This window comes from Amblyomma mixtum, chromosome 3 (assembly GCF_055824585.1).
Source record: "Amblyomma mixtum isolate Tamu chromosome 3, ASM5582458v1, whole genome shotgun sequence".
Taxonomy (NCBI): Eukaryota; Metazoa; Arthropoda; class Arachnida; order Ixodida; family Ixodidae; genus Amblyomma; species Amblyomma mixtum.
Window position 1 is genome coordinate 48,932,568 of NC_143014.1, and position 23,198 is coordinate 48,955,765.

General features: G+C 42.8%; 1 protein-coding gene across 3 annotated transcripts in view; it reads right to left on the bottom strand.

Annotated features, from left to right (window-relative positions):
• Positions 1 to 23,198, bottom strand: part of LOC149350121 (uncharacterized) — a 602,760-nt gene that overhangs the window by 62,700 nt on the left and 516,862 nt on the right. The window contains exon 1 of one of the 3 annotated variants that reach the window (XM_089579109.1): positions 2,139 to 2,503. The exons of the other annotated variants lie outside the window; for them this stretch is intronic. Within the exon in view, the coding sequence (XP_089435235.1) occupies positions 2,139 to 2,152 (14 nt within the window). The 5' untranslated portion in view covers positions 2,153 to 2,503. Of the gene's footprint in view, positions 1 to 2,138; positions 2,504 to 23,198 lie in introns of those variants that run through there. 3 annotated transcript variants of the gene reach the window in all.

The window sequence follows — 23,198 nt, forward strand, 5'->3', positions numbered from 1 at the left end:
TCATCTCTTCCTGAAACTGACCCTACTGCGGCCGCTATTTTCTTCATCCCTTTTTCCTCTCGGCACGGTTCACCGAAAGAGTGAAGTAGTTAGTGGTTACTGACGTAGTCTCCACTCTGCTGTCTTCAGCAGCAGGTATCCATAACCTTTTTCACGCCTTCACTGTACCGCGTTCATTTCCAATGAGCGGCCGCGACTGCTCACACGCGCAGCGTACATCACTGTTCCCGACTGCCTTTCAGGCCCTCGTGAGCCGTGTTCTGCTTTCAAGTCGGGCGAATGTAAGTGTCAGGCGCGATTTTAACGTCACCCGCGAAACTTCAAAGACGAAGGCATGCATGTCAAGCGCGGCTTCACCGCCGCGGCCACCACCTGATTCAAGCCCTCTCAACTGTCCGGATATCACGGCAGATACAGAACACTGCCCACACTCATGTATTGCTGTCACTGCCTTTCATTAGCTCCCATATCCTCCCCCTTCCTCCTGGAGGGCTTGGCTTCGCTCGATCTCGGCCACGGTGTAAGAATAGTATACTGATCTCGGCTAAAGCCAAGCTCGGCAGGTGACCAACGGGCCATAGCGGAGCGCTAGCGCTCCTTTTCACTGGGCTTTATTGTTCGCCCCGAATGAAGTTCTCCCTTATCCTGCTTCCCCGTAGCGGCTGTGCTGCCATCAGAAAATTGCCCTATAAAGGCTACATGCGAATACAAAAGTTATGCTGAAAATTACTACATTTTGTGAGAAGTTCTTTTGCTAACATATACCGTCTCTCTTCAAGCACCGAGAGCACACGTCCAAATAATACACACACAAAAAAACAAATTCTCTCTTGCATCAGTGCAAATGTTTATCTTTGGTGGCAAAAGCGGCCCCCAAACGCCACCGGGTGCAGTGACCACTTTCATGCCACACCTGCGCTCACCGATATCCCTGGTCAAAACAGCTGCGTGTATGCGAGGCTCGTAGACAACTCGCACAAAAAACCGATGCCACCTAGACTGCCTTGCCATATCTCAAATGGACCTCGGTTTAATTACAACCACAAGCCACCTTTGGACGCTGCGGCGGTGGCCTACACAGACGCCTGTCTCACGGAAACCGCGGGCTCCACAGCAGCCTTCTTCCTCCGCCCTTCCCTCTCTACAACCAGCACTCACACAACCGGTCCATACATCTCCCCACCCTCCACGCTCGCCCTAGAAATACACGGGATCGCCGATGCCATCACACACTTTGCCACCCTAATAGCTGCATTCGATTCAGCCGTGGTTCTCTGCACCGCCGGAACCGGTTCGCGGTGCGCTGCACCAAAGCGCTCGATTCACAGCGCCCCCTGCACCACCGTCCGCGATTGATTTTGGTGCAGTCGTGGTGCCGCTTCGGTGCAAAGAACCGCGGCACCCTCAGAGACGGAGGTGCAGGATAGTGGTGCACGTGTTTGACGGCGTAAGCAGACGACGAGCGCAGCCGACGTTTTGTTTGTTAACATCAATGGCCAACTAAAGGAAGTTTTTCCCGTTTCTCGCGACAGCCTGAACAGCCTCTTGAATTCGAAGCTGAAATACCTGCTACTACGCTTTCGTAGTAGTTGGGGATTCTGTTGCGGTCCGTCCGAACTGTGTTGCTGCGAAAGAAAGCACCACGTCGGCTTCCTCATCTTCGCTGTCTGACGACTAAGAAAATTCTATAAAAGTGGATTCGGCGATGTCGTAGTCCATGACTCCACGAGGCACGAAAAACAGACGCGACGCACCGCAACACAACACACCACGACGGAGGAGAACCGGATAGCAGACGACAAGGCCTGTGCGTGCACGCGCTCGATTGAAAATCTCCGCACCAGTGATTTGTGACGCTGCTGACGCGCTGCACCTGCACCAAGCCGGCACCAACGGAACTTTTTCAGAATTAGTGCAGAGAACCAGTTCTGAATCGAACAGACCCGTAAGTGTCAGGCGCGATTTTAACGTCCCCCGCGAAACTTCAAAGACGAAGGCATGCATGTCAAGCGCGGCTTCACCGCCGCGGCCACCACCTGATTCAAGCCCTCTCAACTGTCCGGATATCAAGGCAGATACAGAACACGGCCCACACTCATGTATCGCTGTCACTGCCTTTCATTAGTTCCCATATCCACCTTGATCTTCGCATTGCGCTCCTCCGCCATGTCGATCGAGCTTGACTTTTGCCAGCAGGAAGAAGCGAGATGCGCTGCGGTTGTGAGCCGCCCTACGCTCTGAGACAAGGGCTTCACCAACCAGAAGTGTAAAGCGCAAGCATCACACAGGCACGCATCACACACCCCTCTCGTTGAACGCAGCAAATAGGAACACCGGCAGACACGACCGCTCCGCGGCCATCGCTGGTAGTGGTTGCCGCAACGTCATCGACTAGTCCGCAGACACAGCGAACGCGGATCACAAATACACTACCTAGGCACTCCACACAAGAACACCAACGCGGCTCAGAGAAGCGTAAAAATTCGCGAGCTTTTGAAGCACCCAACCAAATCGGGCGGTATGCGACATGGCTACCAGATTGACATTAGCGACGCTTTGCGAGCGTTGTCGTTAACAACGAAGAAAGGAAAGTCGGGGACACGGGGAAGAATTTTGCACCTAATGCGCTCTGCATACAATTTAACTCGTTCGTCCTGGACGAGACTGTGTACTCGGCTAGTTTTGTCATGTGGCTTACTGATAGACAAGAGCATATGAAACGCTTCTACTAATACAAACCATAAGAAGCGCGCTACTTGAGAGTCAGATTTTGTTCGAATATGTTCTAATGTAACACCCTGCGGTCACTACTTCTGTATTTTTATATTTTATCATTTAATTGCTTCTGAAGTTGCTTCTACTACAGCCCCTAATTTCTGCATCCCTTTCAACACGACACGGTTGAGGTTGTCACGAGAGAGTGAGGTAGTTAATGAATCTTTCTTTTCCTCCAAGGAAATTTATTAATTTATTGAACTAAGTGCATTCTCAGCGGTTACCGTGATTTTTGTTTCTGCTGAGAAAAGTTCTGGCAGCACAGGGGTGAAATTTAATAAACGAACAAACGACGACAGCCAGTGCACTGGAGCTGTACGGGTTTCTGCCCGATGTTAGGAGCGGAATTTAGAATATATTTCTCGTTCGCTCAGCCTTGCCACAGTGTTTCAAAGCGAAGTCGTTCTCTCTTGTGCGAATATTAACGCCGTAAAGAAGGCTGCCAATCTCTAAGGGGACAGCTCACGATCCTGTGCGTCAGCCGCGCCCAGGTAGTACGGTGCACAATTTTCAGAATTTGAAGCTTGCCCTAAAATAAACTGCAAACATAAAGTTAAAATTTTTACTGACGCAAAATAATTTTACAACTCGTATGTTGTACTGATGAAACAAATGGCAGGTAATACATTTTACCTGGCAACAATGTTTTATTATGTTGCCAGGCATTTGTGAATTTACATTGTGGCCAGATTTTAAAAATCAATATTGTACAATAAAGTTTTTTAAACAAAACTAGTGACAATAAAATATTTAATTGCACAACATATGCTAATGAAACAGAAAGTTTGCGCAATCAATTTATTTTTAAAAAAATTAACACACAGTGTTATATGACTTGTGCACAAAAATTCGAACAGCGTAGCCAGATTTTTGTGAATTTCAAAAAAAATTGTACTTTTATAGGTTTACTTCATTTAAAATAGCAAATTATTGTTTTTATATGCTTATAGTAATAATTTTGGTTCAGGTGTTAGCCGAAATTTTTGTTTGATTCGGCGCGCTGATCACTGATCGGCGCCTGGTGGCGTTTGACGTCGTCTGGTCGTCTGACAATGAGTGTGCTGTGCAGTGATTGTCGTGTCACGGCCGACACGGCCGCTTGACGAGGAGGTAGCGACCAGTAATAATTACCTTAGTGCTCGTTTATTGAGTAAGTAGCTAGAGAAAGGCACCGAAGCATCTCGTATTGCGCCACTTGTTTTAAGGCGCAGAGTGTAGACTAACGCATTCGCTCCGCTTGCGGGTACGGAGGCATTTACGGAAAAGTGAGTTTGCATGTTACTTGCTGCATATAGCAGTTATCTGACACTCGAGTGGAAGCCACAACTAACGCCAGTTATCTGCGGGCCAATTACGCGTATGAATGCGGTGTACCCTAGCACGGCGCGTCTAGTTATCCCTTGGTGTCCGCGTCGTCTGCTGTCAGCGCGGCCGAGATATGCTTCGTCGATATTAACCGCGGTGAAGCAAATTTAAGCATTAATTTCGCCTTATATAAAAGTCGAAAATGAAAAAAAAACGTTTTCATATATATTTTTCTCCCAGTGAAAATTGCGAAACTATGAACCTCACGGTTCGCATTGGGAACCACGCAGTGAGCCAGACTGAGCTCATTGCGGTGTAAAATTTACCTGTAGAAAGTTTAGTTCCTCATTGCAGGGGTGGATAGTGATCATTTGAACGCTCAAGGTGCACTAGGTAGTGCAGCTACTTGTGGATTTGTGAAGGTAAATTCTACTCGCGCAAGTCTGTTCCCGTAGTCAATACTGAGTTTTCGCTCAATGTCATAAGGCAATTTATGCTGTTTTCGGCAGCTGCCGTGCCCTTTTGGAAGTATCCTTTTTCATCAGCGCCTATATTGCAGCAATTAATGTAACCAAGAGCGAGGTAATGGCAATGCATATTAATTAGCACAGATGAGAATTGACACCACACTTGAATTGTTTGGCATGCCCTATGTTTCACTGAGGATGAGTACATTATTAATTGTTTGGTGTGCCAGTTTGGTGTACCCATCCTTCACGCATCACGAGCTGAAGCCAACCTAGCCAGTCTAAGCTGATGCTGCCACGTGTTAAAGCATGCTTGAATTATGGAGGAGACGTGCTGTGCCCGCTCATGTTCTCACGTTGGCACGTTCGTTAACACAACGTCCTGTCTGGCCAACGTACACTGTGTATGGTTGCTGTCGCACAAGCACCAGGCTCGTCCTCGCATCTGCATTTTCACTGTGTTTATTTACTGCCAAAAGATATGGTGGCCCTCGTTCGGCTGCCTTTACTTCATTGCGGAAGTGCTAATACAAAATAAAAATAATAGAAAAAGAAAATCCTCGTTGTTCAGTGGCCATAAATCACAGTTTTGAGTCATTTTTTTGCTTCAAGAAATCAGCTACCTGCATGGCCGAGCGGTTGCCTGACTCAAAACAGTTCTGCGACGCATAAATCAGCGAGGTTGTCTCATAGCCTTGGGGATCAGCCTACGAAGTTTAGGCAATGTCTTGCCTGCACAAAAAAAGAGCCAAGACAGGTATTGTAAATCTTTCTCACAGACAGGCAGCTGTCATACATGGCACCTGCCAGATTTCATCCTTTTGTAGCTTCGAACTTGTCCAACCTAAATTGATCCTAAATTTTTTTTTGTAGAGACAAAGGTTACATACTAAATGATCTTAAATGTGTTGGTCCATGGTTACGTATGGAGGAGGAGGACAGTCTGAGCAGAGCGTGAACAAGTGGAGGGTAGGAAATATATAGAAGGGAAATGTGCACGGAACTTATTAAAGATTTATAACTACTGGAAAACCACATTGTAGGCTGGCACATAGTAACTTTTCATTCGCTGCTTGTGTGCATCATTGAGTTTCTGCTATTTAATTTGTGGCTCTCAACCGTGTTTGTTTTCTAAAAGTTTCATTGGGTAGTGAAGGTTGCTCATAAGAAACATCATGAATTTAACTTAGAAGACTGAGTGGTTGCTATTGTGTATCGAGTGAACAGCTCAATAGCAAAAGTGGAAAAGTGCAGGTTATATTTGACGTGCGGCGTTTTATAAGTTGTCCTCATGGTGAAGTCGCTATATCTAGTGAAGGGCACAAAAACAAGGACCGCTTCACATGCCGCAATTTTTATAAGTGCTTATGATGAGGTCACTGCTAATAAGTTGCATGCTGCTGGTTGATATACACGCTCACATGACACAGCAGATGCCTGCTCTGTGTACATGGCCGACAAAGAATGGAGGTTCCAGGATTTCCTAAATTATGCAGGTATGGCATGCCCATCAAGTGTGCATAGCAATCGGTTTGCATGTAACCAAATATTAGTTGATAGGCTTTAAAGTTGCAGAAGAGTTTCTTTTTGCTGGGAAAGTTAGGAGCAGGTAATTTTGGCTTTAATGTGAGGAACATAATTCGGCATTAATAAGGTAACCACCTTTGATATTGGGCATAAACTTGATTGTTTTCATGAAAATTTTTTTGCTTAGCAGCTTCTGTTTTGGGTACATCGCTAAAGTACTGTGAAAAAAATGCAAATTGGCAAAATTTGTGAACACACCAACAATCTGAGAGATGCCAAAATAGCAAGGCGTCCGTTGAGGTGGGAAGGACATACCATTCCAATTTAAATGTGACTAAAACAAAGCTAGCGGATTCTTCAAAATATAATTGTTGATAATGTTCCAGTCATTTACTGTTCTAATAAATAAATATAAAATTTGAAGCAGCTATTGAAAACAATTAAGGTAAGATATTAATGGGCAGCTGATGGCGATCGATCATCACCTGGAATCAATTTCCATATTGAAAACAAGAGGGCAGCTGACCAAGACAGCTGGCCTTAAAATGAAACGAGATGAAGTGACCATGTGAATTTTGGTGAATTCTGCATTTTTGTGTGCTGTACTTGTTCCAGGAGGCTTTCAGAATTATGCAAGTGGAACAGGCATACTTGCAGTTCATATCCAAAAAGTATTTCAAAGGAAACTTCCCTAACAGGCATCCTTTCCTAGTGTAAACTAATTGCTATTCTCACACACTCAGCTAGGATTTTGGGTTTCATTTATTGTTGTCTCTGTCTTTGTTTTCTTATCATATGAGCTCTTTCCGTGTGAGTGCTATGCACGTATCTCAATCCTACCTGGGGGATGCTAAAATAAAGTTAAACTGTGGCTTCACTGTATATGTTCAGATAGGAAGTAAATAAAACAGCAGGCTCACAAGTTAAAACAGCAAACAGGGCCTCCAGTAACTGCATGAGTGGATATGCACAAGAATCCAAGGTGCAAAGCAAAATCAGATAGTGAAAATAAAAGCAAGCAACAAAAGACAAAAAAATGTACATGGTTGTAGAATGGCTAAGAACAAGGCAATATTAAATATTTAAGGATTTAAACATATGCTGCTGTAACATTTTCTTAAACCTATGCAACGGCATCGATGACTTCAACAAAGAATGCAAGTTATTCCATGTGGAAATGGTAAAGGAGGAAGTTGTCTACTTGCCTTCATTAGTCCGTGCTTTTTTCAGCACACAGAGAATGGTCTCTAATGGCATATGTAAACACAATGAAAGAAGGACTAGCACAACATGGACATTGTTGGTTGCTAAATGAAAGCAAACTGGCCTGATAGGACAGTTATTCTTTTCACAGCTGCATAAGTGAAGAATTGCTTGTGTTTCCATACTCCTGGCTGAAGTTTGGATCATGCACCAGAAAAAGTAGGTGCAGGTGTATTGATTATAGTTTCACTAATGCTGTGCATATTGAAAACGTTTTTTCAATAAGACTGTGAAACTCAAGACAAAAGAGTGGTACACTGCAATACGTCTTATAACATAGCTTTTACAGAAGCAGGGAGTTCGCTTCCTTGCAGCTTGAAATGGGAGCTGGAAAGTGTAAAGCTGATCATGCTTGTGCTGATTGTTACTCTGGTTACTGCCCCCCATTTTCTTCTTTTTGTTCCAATGTCATTAGCATAGCTTAATTGAGGGGCTGAACTTCCCTGTGAGAAACACACTTGGATGAATGCAAGTATTTTACTGCACATCACCAAACTTGACACATTTCGATCTCTGCATTGCACCTGAACCTTGAAATGGTGCAAGCCCTGTTTCTAGACTGCTCACAGCATTTTAAAAAGCCTTTGCTTTTCTTGACCCTCTTTCTCATCTGCTTTGTCGTTCTTACAGCCCACTATTTTCTCTGTGCACGTGGTCCGGCCAAGTACATTTTGACTTAAAGGACTCATCATCAGCCTGACTAGGCCCACTGCAGGGCAAAGGCCTCTCCAATATCCTGTCCTGTGCCAGCTGGGGCCACCGTATCCCCAGAAACTTCTGAATCTTATCTGCCCGCCTAACTTTCTGACCCCCCACTACGCTTGCCTTCTCTTGGAATCTATTGCATTACTGTTAAGGACCATCGGTTATCTTGCCTTCGCATTACATGCCCTGCCCAAGCCCACTTCTTCCTCTTGATTTCAACTAGGATGTCATTAACCCGTGTTTATTCCCTGACCGACTGTGCCGTTTTCCTGTCTCTGAACATTACATCTATCATTTCCCTTTCCATAGCTTCCCAGTCAAATAAAAAAAAATTGGAAATTTCATTTGGAACTAGTCAGATTTTCCTGTTGGTTCGAGTATTGTTTTTAGCCACCTCACAAACTGTACTCAACTGGACCAACCAATTTGACCCATCAGGGAGTTATTGCATCCAGAAAATATTCACAAATTATTGCTCACATTTAAGTTACACAAAATACAGTGTGAGAAATACTTTTACAGCTTAACATATTATTAATGTGCAAAAGGAAAACTGATTTGTGAGGACTGCAGGGAGACACTCTGCCTGGTCCTAATCAACATTTTTACTACGGAATTGAAATTCATACGCTTTTATGGAAATCAAGGCCGACAGGCACGCATATGTCACACTCAAGAAACAGTATACACATTCAGAAACTATTAGCATATATTAGCTCACTATGTACACTCGCCATCAAAAGTAACAGGAAGGCAACTTTGTCAAAAGAATTTGATTTCTTTAAATCTAAAACATAATGGTCCATATTTGTTGGTGCACAGTGCAATTCGCAAAATTACAATTAGGCTGCATGTATGTATTCAAAGATACATGAACAGAGGGTGGCAATGATTAAATTTTTTCATTAATATTGCCTTCCATTTACTTCTGACGGCACCTGTACATCCAGAGAACACACTTTTGCTCCAACTTGTGTACCTCATTTATGAGGCTCTCACGTTGTGGCCAGTAGCGCTTACCTACAGAGTACAGGTATTTAATAATTTCTACTGTAGTGGTACTACAGCTGATGCACCCAATTTAGAAGGTTAAGCTGCTGATAGCTCTTATTATACGAACCATATATTAGTTCTACCTTGTATGCCATATATGCAGATGTTCACGTGGATACATTTGGTGTAGTCGGACAGGCTAATTGGACGCAACTGGTGAGACCAATTGGGCCCACCAGGTTTAAACTCAATTTGTTTATTTGGATAGTCCATTTTACCAATTGGAACCAGTTCGAAACTGAAATTGTAACTGGTTCCACTATTTGCGGTTGCACCAAACTCTATTGTTCCCATCAGAAGTTGGAAAGCCCATTGGTTCCAGTCGTTTTTTTGTACCGGGTCGCTGCGCAGTCCTCAATTTAAGTTGAAACCCTTTTCGTTATCCTCCACATTTCTGCCCCATAAATGAGTACCGGTAAGATACAGCTGTTGTATACTTTTCTCATGAAATGATATCAGTAAACTGCCATTCATGATCTTAGAGCACCTGCCAAATGCACTGCACCCAATTCTTGTTGTTAAGTTATTTCACTCTCATTATTCAGATCTGCGGTCAATGCGTGCCTTAAAAACATATTCCTTTACTACTTCCAGCACCTCGCTACCAATTGTAAACTGCTGTTCTCTTTCGATACTGTTGAACATTAGTTTGGTGTTCTGCATATTAATTTTCAGACCCACTTTTCTGCTCTGCCTGTCTGACTCATTGATCGTGTTTTGCATTTCATCTCCTGAGTGACTTAGCGAGGCAATGCCATCAGCGAACCACAGTTACTAAGGTATTCTCCTTTAACCCTTATCATCTACTGTTCCCAATCCAGGCCTCTGAGTACCTCCTGTAGACAGACGGTGAATAGGATTGGTGAGATCGTGTCTCCCTGCCTGACACCCTTCCTTATTGAAATGTTATTGCAAGCTTTATGGAAGACTGTGGAAGGTGCAGTCGTTACAGATTTCTTCCAGTATTTTCACAGAAGACTCTTCAACGTCCTGCTTCTGAAATGCCTACATGACTGCTGAGGTTTCCACCGAGTCAAATTCTTTCTCACAACCAATGAATGCTATATGTAGGAGTTGGTAATATTCTACGCATTTTTCTGTCAACTGATTGATAGCATGAATATGGTCTATTGTCGAGTATCCTTTCCGAAAGCCTGCCTGATCATTTTGTTGATTGAAGTTTAAGGTTGTCCCGACTCTGTTAGAGATTACCTTAGTAAATGCCTAATAGGCAATGGACAGTAAACTCATTAGTCTGTAATTTTTCAAGTCCTTGACACCTCCTTTCTTATGGGTTAAGGTTATGTTAGTATTCTTTCAAGCTTCTAATAGACTCGAAATCATAAAACATTGCGCATACAGGGTGGCTTGTATTTCTAGCACAATCTTCCACCATCCTTCAACAGATCTGCTGTAACCTTATTCTCACCAGCTGCTTTCCCCTTTTACATTGCTCTGATTCCTCTTCTATTACTGGTGGGATATCCCAGTGCTACATGATACTGCTATCTCATTTATGTCGTGATTACATTGGCTACTCTACAGATTTGTGTAGAACTCTTTGGCTACTTTAACGATCTTATCTATGTTGCTTATGACATTGCCCTCTTTGTCTCTTAACGCATACATTTTGCCTATGCCTAGTTTCCTCTTCACCGCTTTTAGGCTACCTCCGTTCTTTAGAGCATGCTCGATTCTCTCCATATTAAACTTCCTGATGACGGCAACCTTGCGCTTATTTATTAACTTCAAAAGCTCTGCTAGTTCTCTCTGTGGAGTTACACGTCCTCATGCTTAGGCGTTTATCAGATCTTTCGTTTCCTGGGATAGCTTGCCGGTATCCTGTCGAAGCTTCCTACCGCTTGCTTCTATGGTGCACTCCGTAATGATAGCTATGAGATTATCGTTCATAGCTTGAATATTAAGGTCCATTGGCTTTAGTTAAAGCCAAAATATCTGCAGAAGGACTTGTGCCTTAGCTAGTTGGTGTGACATACTGGAAAACAACAGACAACGAATGGATGCCACACAGCAAGGAACACACACACACACGAGGCTGACTAACAACTGAGCTTTTATTCAAGAGAACGAGCACATATATAGTGAAAAGAGGGGAGGGTGTAACAGAAGGGAAGGATAGCTGTTGCGCAATGGTGGGTGAACAGAAGTAGCCACGTAAATAGGGTAAAAATCATAAAAGTGAAAATTATACAAACAATAGGCAAAAAACAGGGGGGTGTAAAGGGCCACACCAGAAGTAAGGTGAAAGGTTAAAAGCAGTGGTCTTTAAAAACAATAAAATTGTCCAAAATAACTGAATTTTTTATCTGTCGGTGCAAGGGACAAAGTGCTAATGCAGGATTATCGCCACGGCTTCCAAAACTTTTCTTGTTAGTTCATCATTTTTTCTTGTCAGGAATACAGACTCTTGAAGAAAGGGAGTGCATCCTCTCAGCCCACAGTGTTTACAATGCTTGGGCAGGTTTCTCCCAGAACTGCTCTTGACAGAGCTTGCATGTTCCTGTTCGGTTCTGATTATCTGTTCTGAAGCGACATCCTGAATTCCTCTACTTTCCCTCTTGTTGCTAACTCTTCCGTTTCACTAGCTTCCTCCATTCCCTCTTCAAGTCTAGGCTAATTTGAGACCTTACCATCCTGTGGTCACTATAACGCACCTTTCCGAGGGCCTCCACATCCTAGCGCATATTATGAAGTCTATCTCATTTTTAGTCTCGCTATTGGAGCTCTTCTATATCCACTTCCTGTTCTCTCATTTGCGGAAGAAGGTATTCATTTTCCATAAATTACTTCTCTCTGCAAACTCTACTAATAACTTCCCCCTGCTATTCCTAGAACCTGTGCAGTAGTCGCCTACTGCCTGGTCTCCAGCACGCTTCTCTTTTACATTGGCATTGAAGTCACCCATCAGTGCAGTTGTGTTGTGCTTTTACTTTGCTCATTGCCGATTTCACCTCTTTATGGAAGCTGTCGACGATTTGGTTTTCATGGCTGGATGCAAGTGTGTAGGCCTTTACCACCTTCAATTTGTATCTCTTATTAGCCTAATTACAATAACTGCCACCGTCTCCTTTATGCTATAAAAATCCTCTATCTTGCCAGCTATCTCCTGATTGATGAGGAATCTCACACCTAGTCCTCGTCTGTCCTCTAATCCGCAACAGCATATGACGTGCCCACCCTTTAGCAGTGTGTGCGCCTCATCTGTCCTAACCTCACTTAGCCGTGCCCGCTAGTGCCTCGAACAGCGCTGCTAGATAAGGTTCTAGACAACTGGATAAGGTTCTAGAAATGTTGCCAGGTTCAGTTTCCAATGGCGGCCTGTCTGAAGCCAGTGATTTTTAGCACCCTCCACTGCTTCACAGCTGCTGGGGACTGAGGGCCAAGGGTTAATTGGTTTAGTTAGTGTTACTAACCTGCATTTTGTCTCTTATTACACTGGTCATTTTCCAATGCAGTTGAGCGATGGGCTGGGCTAGTTGATGCAGATGCATTCTCAAAAAGGCTGTATTGCACAACAGATGTGGACACAAAGAAGGCAGAAGTGGTCATAATAAATCAGTTGTGAGTCAATGCAAGTCATGTTTATTTTGATCTTCTGTTGTCTGCATCTGTTAGCACAGTATAGCTTTTTAGACAATGCATCATTTTCCTGTTGCTTGCTGTGCTGTCCTTTGTTGTAATGTCTTCACTTGCAAAAATTGTATTATAATAAACACATAAAAATCCTATTAGCTTCTTCCTATTGTGTTATGAAACTAAAGACACATGCACAGATACAGCTTCTATTTTTCTGTTCCTGTATTGGTGTCTCAATTGTTTTGGTCAATCACTTCATAATGCAATGCACTGATAAAGGTTGTATTTGTCTATTACTGTATGAGTGCATCAGTTATGCTGGTCTCATTTCATAATATGACAGGGAGAAAGCAGTTGGATTTACATTCCTCTATTAGTTTACTGGGTGTGCTCATACGATGGGTGAATTTTACATTCAGGATTGATACTGGCAGATACAACTTTATAGTAAAACAGCAGATGTGTCTCTGAGGAGGCCCTCCATGATGTTGACGTATTTTTCTGCTCTCACAACCTTTTTGTGCCTGCTACGACCACGAGCAGGTGCACGCTCTAAGGTGCAAGGCAGATGACCATTAAGATATGACAATAGGCCAAAACAGTTGTTTGCAGGGACTCTCTGAGAACCATCTGCTGCTTCGTTTTTGGACTGTATCAGACTGCATTATCTCCAATGTTTGCAGGCATATGCAGAAAATTGCATTTAACATCGTAATGTATCTAAACATTAGAGATGAGCAATACGATTCATTCAATACGTGCATTCAAACCTAATACGGGTGATGGTATGGACATGCTGCCGAGCTCAAAACAGTGCATTGTTTTGAGAAATGTTACTTCAACATGTTGCATCAACTAACTGCATTGGGGACTGTGGAATAGCAAGCCTGGACACTGGTGTATATGCACTTTTTACTTTTCTTGCTCGAGTTGTTACGGTCATGGCAAATTGCAACGTTTCAAATAAAACATTCATTAGAAGTGTGACACTGAACTTGCTAGTCGGCATAAAAAAATTAGATGATCAATGCGATTGATCCAGCAGAGCTAGTATATGTGTTAACATTAATGTTCTCCTCAGACAGAGCAGTTGCTGCCAGATTCAGACTGCGTGATGGGTGGCATGATCCAGTCTGTCAATGTGATACGATGTACCACAGCTGCACATCCAGACATAAACCAGCAGTTCCAGCCCTGTGCCATCTCCACTGCCTGTCACCCACCCTCTCTTCATGTTCTATGTCTCACTTTCCCTCTCTCTACCATGACACGGGCCACCCTCTTTCCTCCCATTTAGCCTCCCCTCCCCTGAAAGTGGAGAGCATTTCCCCCTGTCCACTTTTACTCCTGCCATCTGAGGCTTTCAACGAAGAAACAGACAGGTTTTTGCAACATGGGGGTTCTGATGTGAATGCATTAAAAGCATCTGAGTTGAAATGTGAAGAATGCTAAATTCATTTGAAAAAAAAAAAAAAAGAGATTGCTGCTAGCTGTAGTATTCTAAAAAAAAGCTGCGTGTTCACGAAGTACATAAAGCTGTGTGTTCACTAAGTACATAACATCTGAAAGAGTTCGACGTTCACTGTTTACCTTGCAAACATGAAGTGTAGTAGATCAGTGGCAGAACTAGTTGCTGATAAGCAGGAGAAACCACTTGTCTGGCATGTCGGTCAGTCTGAGTAGACCAGATACTGTGCTTCAAGATAGCAAAGGTTTAGTCCCTCTTCCTCGGCCCACGCTGCCCACTGATACATTGTTCTCATATAGAGATGCATACTGCTACAGCGCACAAACATAGTCACCATAAGCTCTGTAAATCTACAGTGACTAACAGGGAAGATCATTTTGCTATCCGAGGCATTTCATTCAGATATCCGATTTTCTGGTGTTCTCAAATCACCAGTGCCTATTGCTGCTGGTATTATGCCTCCTAAAATGCCCTTGAGTTTTCTTTCATAACATGCCAAGCACACTGTGCCACGTTCTAAACAATTGTCTTGTTTTGAATAAGAGGTTAAACCTTTACAGCCCTGCACATATAATGGCAAAAATGTACACCCCCCGTCAAAAGTATACAGCCAAAGGGGTTTGCTTCTAAGCTGTCTAGCGGGGCTCCAATGCACATCTAGCAGTCTAAAGCTTGGGAGGATTGAGGACGCGAAGCCTTTCCTCTTTCGAGAGGTTACGGTCGCTGAGGATGCATAACGAGGCATACAGTACGCCTGACAAGCAAACCCCTTGTGCTGTATACTTTTGACAGGGAGTGTACATGTTCTGGCCTGGCCCACGTTTGTGAGGGTTGACTAAATAATTAAGCCTGTCTAGCTAGTTGGAGAAAACACCCGAAAATGAACCTCTCGCTACCACAAAAGGGCACATGTATAGACTTTCTGGATGGCGTTCAAGGACTCCTCCATGCTGTGAAAAGTGTGGCATTTAACCGTGTTTGACCATGAAAGGGAAACTGTTATCCATATTTTTTTTTGTTCCAAAGCGAAGATTTCCCCTGGCTTGATGCATCTTTGATCTCTGTTATGGTGAGTTTCATCAATAAAAGACCAACTGACTCATTTATGTGCATTCATTTTCCCAGTTAAGGATTTAATTTTTTCATGTTTTGATGCTATAGGTGTTATGTCATACAACCTGAAAATGCAATAAATGAGTAAAGAAACCAGAGCTTCCTGGCTTGTTCTGCTTGGCTGGGTAGGTATACACCTTGAATGTGGTATTGCTTAGCACACTGCATTTTTTCATGTTTGCCAAAATCATCTCAGCGAGGCTGAGTTATAAGAGCTCTGGGCATCTCTGCCCAGAGGAACACGACTGAGTGGTTGACTTCAGCTACCATTTTTGAAATATGGCCCTCATCACTATAGGGGCTTGCAACACCTGGCAAGCTTTACCCATGTCATTTGTTCAGGTGACATTTTTTGTCATGTAGACATTTCTGTGCATCATTTGCTTCATGTAAGTGCTTATGACATCTCCTCGCACACTTAAGGGAATGTATATTTCGGACCATATTCGTCACCTGTTTGGCTGAAACTTTGGAGGAAGATGAGTGATGCAGCACCTCTCAATTGTGTTCAGAACTTTTTCGCAGAATTATAGGATAACAACAGAATGGTATTTTCTGACATTTTTTTTTACATGATTCTCTCATGTTTATAACTGAACTTGCACTCCTGGAACAATAGACTGAAAGGGTCTGTAATTAAATACTACAAAAATATTACATTTCTGGAATTTAGTGCCCTCGAAATAATGAAGCAAATGTGGGAAAATTTTATGCTTTGAGATGATGAGGTTGAAAGTAAACACAACAGCTTTCTTTCAAAAACTGACTGAACCAAAGCACAGGACCGTGTATATTCAGTAGCCACAATGCAGGTGTATACTCATCCTTGCAATCAGTTTTCTCTTTTTTTCTTCCCCCTCCCACTTTTACCTTGAGGTTTTTGCCGTCACCTTTTGTGTAGCCCTTTACCACATTTAATAGGCGGTGTAGTAGGCAGTAGGCCACACAACACGGTACCAGCGGCAGCCAGTTTTCCTGCGCATTGCATAGCACAAACCATCATCATATGCGGCCTGACTTTTTTCCTCGTTGAAACGAGCCACAGTGAAGCATTTGAAGATTATAGTCACACTAGAAGGGATCAGTTGCAAGCCAAAATCTATTGGCAGCAACATCAAACTGAACCATGCGATAGCAAGGGTGCCAAACTGGTGCAGCAACAGAAAATTATTTTTATATTTTAAAACAAACAAACAAGAAGCTAATCACAAGAAAAATTGGCGGGGTCAGTTAGTTCTGCCTTACTATCGTAAAAATAATATCGTAATAATAATAGAAATATTAATTGCAACTGCCCTAGTAGCACACTTTGTTGCCTCAGTGTGGCCACAATGTTAGCTTCTAACATTGCTAGCGTCCTCTTTTTGCCGCGTTGATGCAACATACATAAGACAACATTGAAACAATATTGCTCCGATGTTACATCAACTTTCAGTCAATGTTAAAGCAACTTCTGGAGACAATATTAATGCTACACTGCTACAACATTTTCTTAATGTCGATACAACTTTTTATTTGCACACATGCAACATTCCCATGACAATGCTGCTGCAATACTGCTGCAATGCTATCATAATGTTTCAGAAACTTTCAGACAGCATTCTAAACTACCGAAATATTTCAGCTATAAATGGCTGCTGCACAATAAAGTGATCTCGTGAAAGGCTAAACAGTGTGCAATGGTATCGTCACACGTACAGCAGCTTAAGGTCGCAAGAATAAGCAACTGAGCATTACTCCTTGCTACACACTAATGTGGTGCTGTGCTATAGAATACAAATACTTACAGATCTGCACTGCACAACACATTGTGTTTCCATACTTTTCAGAGCGCTTACTCTAAAATTGAAGTCCTTAAATGTAATATTCATCAGTTCTCTACCAGTGCTCTTATCATTTAGATGCTACAAGCTGCCACGACCTAAGATGCCACCGCATGTGGTTATTCTGACAATCAGAATGATTTTATATAGACAAATATAATTTAGAAAAAGGAAGCTGACTTATAATATAATCAACATTTACACAAACACATTGGCATAGCTTGAAAAATACACCATGTGGGCTTACATTTTCACAGATATGATTTATTTAATTACCTTATAAAGAAACGGAACAAATCTAAAAAAAAAACAGCACATATGTACTACTCAGGAACAAGAACCAGAACTTATGTTTTGAACAGTTACTAGGCACATTATCATAGCATGAAAGCGTACACACACCTCTCAACTTGCATGTTATAAATATAAAACACTTCAGTAAACTATTTACACAACAATAGCACACCTTGAAAATATGCACCACCTGGACTTTGCATTTCACAAATATGAGTCAATAATTTTGTGCAGAAACTTGCAACAAAGATACAAAGTAGCAGTACAACCTAGTTGGCCATTCAGAAACAAGAAGCAGAGGTATTATGAACACCAGTGTTAATTATTGGGCTAGTTAACATCATTTATTTAAGTTCATAGTTTTCTAATCTTACGGCACACACACACACACACATGAGCCACCGTGGTGGTTCAGTGGTTATGGTGCTCGGCTGCTGGCCTGTAAGACGCAGGTTCTATTATGGCCGCGGTGGTCGCATTTCGGTGAAGGCAAAATGCTAGAGGCCCATAAATGCAATCTGTACGCAAGAGATCTAAAGAATGAGGGCAGATTCAGTGATTGTACAGATTTTCAAGTGTGAAGATCTTTAGCAGAAGCAGACCACAAACCACATGTGAACCAACAGAGGCGCATTATACTAAAAAAGCTGGTTCACAATGAGCGAGCAATACTTCAGTTGTATGGATGGGTTCCGCGACACGTGTAAGCACCCCATCCGTCCTCGTTCATGACTGTGAACTATTGTATCTTGACCACCATGACTGAAGTTGACAGCTTATCAGTGTTGTTGGTGCAGCTCATGCACGCTCTTCATTGTAAAGGGAGTATATTTTATGCGTTGCTTTTCAAAAAACCTTTAGTTGCAAGTCAGCCCCTGTCCCATCTTCTCTCTTGTCCCTGTTGCTGTGCTATTTTCTTCCAAGTATCTTTCTTCCTTTCTTTGGGCATGCACCGTTGCACTGGAAAACTACAAATTTAAAGTACTGTCAACATTTGCCTGAACAATTCAGCACGTCTAGAAAATGCTTGTCCCCTGGTAGCCTCCAACTGCCCATGATGATGGTCTCTTCTAATTCATGACGTTGTCATAAGTGAAGCTGCATCCCTGCAAAAAAAAAAAAGAAAACCAAAAATTTCCTAATATAAGCATCATAGTGGGCACAACTCTAATAACAAATCTTTTACACTCCTCAATGAACAGAGACAGTGGACAGCTCTGTACAGAGAATTTGTCCAATCACTTGACTCAAACCAAAAAAGTGAAAAAAACTACCCTTCCCTGGCACCGTGTGCATATTTTAAAGGCCTGAGTAACAAATAGTTCTGAAAGTGCCTAAAAAATGCATTCAGTACATAAAAGACATAGACTATTCATGCCACCTAAAAGTTTTCAAAAGCAAGCCAATAATTTACAAACAAAAATTCCCATTCCCGCACCCCACAGCGATGGCCAGTGCTGCTGTCTCGCTTGAATCCTGCCTTACGACAAGTTGACCTAGTGGTGTCAGCCGTGGGGACAGCCATTGACTTGCTTAAAATCACAAGGATGTTTGTAGATGAAAGCGTAGCCAGCTGGAAGTGGTGGCACATCACTCCCTTTGTCTTCCCTCAATTGTGCAATGGTGGGCGGCCGAAAAAAGTAAACCCAGTGAAGAGGGCAGACCCAGCCTAGAGTCTTTTTCAGCCTTACTGCTGTACACAATTTAAAAGGCAAAGTTGCTACCGGCTAATTCTTCCAATGCTACATAAGCTAGATCACAAACTTTTGTGCGATGATGATGGGTGCAGGGGTCAAGTGGATGCAGCTAGCACAGGAAAGGGTTAATTGGAGGAATAAGGGAGAGGCCGTCGCCCTGCAGTGGGTATATAGTCTGGCTGATGATGACGAAGGGTGACTGAATACCAATCAATATTTCGCTTTTCTTACCCTTGGTTAAAATCGCTGCACAGTCCCTAATATTAATGTTGGTTATAAGAGTATTGGAATGAGAGGGCAAAGACTAAACTACTAGGCATGATGCAGCAGCGTCAATTTTGAGTGAAAGGATAAACTCTGGTTCTTTGCTTACAATGCCGCTGTATTTACGCTATCTTCCAGTAGAATGCATGAGAACTGGTATAATGCCCTCGCACAAAGTGTAGACGTTAAGGAACATGCGCAACATGTTCTTCCACGGAACGAGAAATTCCAAAGTAGTGGTAATGACCAGCAGCCACCACTTCTGGATCGGTATGCCTCTGTGTCTTTAGTAATGTTCTAGCATCCGCGGGTAACTCTGGATGGATGGCTTCAGCACTTTAAGCAGGGAATTCAGGTGTGAAGCAGGCAATTCGTACTCTAGACATTGAGTAGCGGCACCAGACTCGGGCGGTATCCTATCTTCATAATCCACCCAGCAAACCAAAAACCTCTAGACGTCTCTGAGAGGTTTTTGGTTTGCTGGGCACCAAATCCTCATGGTCAGAAATCCGCGACAACTCTTACGTTGCACTTCCTTGTCAGAGATGCTGCTAGTGGTGCCAAAATCGGACAAAAGAGAACTGCGGCTTTCATCTGAGTCCTCAGTTGGCGCTGATAAAGAGGATAAAACAACATTATGCGATGAAAAGGCATCTTGATCCTGTTCTGCTCCCGTTACGCACAATCTGCTGCCACGACCATTATCAACCAGGACAGCAGCTTGAGCATGTTGGTTATTCATTCTTGATGGAACAGCGCAAAACATCGGGACAAGAGACAAGCAGCGCTTGTCTCTTGTCCCGATGTTTTGTGCTGTTCCATCAAGACCATTATCAAGACTGACAACTGTCAAACAGTTTTCTAGTTCGTCGTGAACAGCCTCTGCTGTTCTTCGGCGTCGCTGCCGAATGGACACTTCGCTTAGCGCACACTTCTTTCCTTCTTTCTTTTCTTTCTTTATTTCAAAGTACACATGTAATTACATAGAGACACTCAAGGATCCTTAGCCAGAGGCTAGTCGTGGATCCCAAAATGAATACAAATAAGTCTACTGACGATTCAGGAGAAGAAAAAAACATACACATTTGTCGGTATAGAATGAAACAATTGCAATGCAAAAAACAATACAAAGTACAATACAAAATACAATACAAAATACAATACAAAATACACACTGAAACACTATCGTATGACATTCATATAACCAAAGAAAAAATAAATGTCATTCTACATTCAGATTACCACGTTCAATAGATTTGTAGTATTATGCCACGCCACAGACGCATATAGTGTCGCTTCACTGAGACGCTTCTGTTTGAAGGAAAAAATTCTTCAATGCTCTAAATGTATTAGGTGAAGATATGGCTGAGCATGGGATTGCATTCCAAATTTTGACACCAGAAAAACGGAGACATCGATGACCATAATGATTGTTAGATATTGGAAGCAAGAACTTTCCATGAGCGGCTGAGCGAGAACTTCATTCCCTTCATGATACAACGAATGGAGCATTTTATCAAACTATCACGAATGGCATGGGTAACAATATACACTACTGGCTTTGTGCCGACCAACACATGTCACAGCACAACAATGCAAGTCTAGAAATCACTCACCATTGAGATCATCCTCTGGGCAAGCCTGCACCCTTTCAGCTGAATTCCAGTGAAACCACAACGAAACACAGCAACACGGGCACGGTGATCGCAAAAAAAAACTATGCTAAAAGAACAAAAAACGTGAAGACATTCCCACGTCTGCCGCTGACACGCAGGTTCTTCCTTCTTCGTGGAGCGCGCGTCGCAGGATTGGCTCTCGGTGTGGCCTCGAGTTGGATTTGTAATGGTGATCTTTATGGCCATTAGACTGCGGGGCGTCAGTGAATCCAGAACTAAATTCCTTTAATTTCAGCTGTTTAAAAATATTGTCGATAAATATATATCTTTCTACCAGAGTGTCACAGAGTTAAGTACACTTGCACTGCTTACACACCCCACAAAAGCTTGCACTCGAAGTAAAAAAAAATAATAATAAATATTAGCATGGTGAGAAGTGATTTGGTACCGGCTTTTCTATTTGGGCTTCAGAAATAGCGTGAAAGAGCAGACAAATAGCCTATAACATAAATCTCATAGCAATGGCATCGACTGCAGCGACTGCAGTGCTGTGTACCTACAATTTGTATGTATATTTATTTTTGTATTTGTTAACTACTGTGTGCAAGTATTCTGTATTGTGTTGTTTTCATGCCCTCCCCCCCAATGTATTGCCGGCCTTTAAGGTATTTAAATAAATAAATAAATATGTGGTTCAATATTTATTCATCATTTGACAATTGCGGCAATGTGAAAAGACCACTTTAGAGCAATATTATCAGCACGTTACTTGGCAATATTGCACCAGCATTATCTAATGCTGAAGAATGTTCTTAGTTTTGCATTGTTGGAGAAATGTGGTCCAATGTTAGCGCAACATAATGCAGCATTTACAATGTTGTTGCAATGTTACAGTAACATAGTGTGCTACTATAGGGAGCTTGTTTCTTGGAGCCATGACAAGGTAGATCAATTGGTAGCGGAAGTTCCATGTTGATTGAGTGAACAGCTTTTGTTTCCATCATGAAAGACGTTTCAAAGGGCACCAGCGTGACGACAGATCGAGGTACGGGTGCCTCGACAGTCTCGATGCGCGCTCCCGGTGGGCGAGGGGAAGCGCGCATCGAGGCACCCTGGAGGCTAGAGCACGGGTTTCGTAACGCCACCTGGGAATTAAGGTGAAATAACAAAGAAAGAAAAAAAGCTGCATGTAATGATGACGTTTTTGGCGCGCAGTTTAATATTTTTTCTTTCTCTCTCTGTATATGAACGACAAACCACAAAGCCAAAGGCGACGAAGATAGATCGGAGCTCGCGCAAGTCGGCAGATTGGAGCTGACTTAACAGCAATTTTCACTGCTATAGTAGGATACAACTTAAAAAAACAGCAGTTGCTAACACTGGGCAGCGGTCCGCGGCGTCTTGTATTACTTCGCTGTCCAGTCGCAATAGTAAACGAAATCAGCTTTTTGATGTTTGACTATATCAAACAATCCGCGTATCAAAATTCTAGAGTTCATAATTTTTTTTCTTGCGATAAGCTTCTTGTTTAGGCAACAAGAAACGTTTAAGCAGCGGACTACTTTTTCCTCATGGAGGAATTCTGTGCGCGGAGGCTGAATGTGGGCGGAGCTTCACTGCAGACTTAAGTTGTATCCGACTATAAGTCGACTTAACGGCAGTGAGCCGGGTTCTCAGCTCACTCGATCGTTAGAGCACCGTTGCACCTTGTCTTTCATCGCGCGTCATGTAAAGGCATGGTGCTGTTTTTTTTTTTTCTGGAGGCAGCTTCTTAAACCATTAGAGCCCTGAAGGTAATGCCACATCCACCAAAAAAAAAGTGAATCACATTGCTTAAGAGATTTCATTACACACAAATTTATTTTCTCAAGATTACACACTAAGACACGTCTTGAAATAAAAAGAAATCTTGAACGGTAGGAAGGTAACCGTCCTCCACTCCGCTGCCATGGAGTCTTGTATACGTTGGCCCAGGAGACAGCAAAATGATCTGAGCGCAGCGTATGCAAACGAAACGTGGGCAGACTATGAAAGGGTCACATTGACGGACAAGCAATGTACTCTCAAAGGCAAAAGAAACGCGCACATGATAACGAGAGCTCGAAAACGCAGTTCTAGGTTTGTTACCGCCAAAAAGAGCTGTTGACACACCTCAGAAGTGAAAAATCAACTGTGCTATTTCTCAGTTGGCTTGGACTACAAAAACATGTGATGCTTTGCACGACTCAATT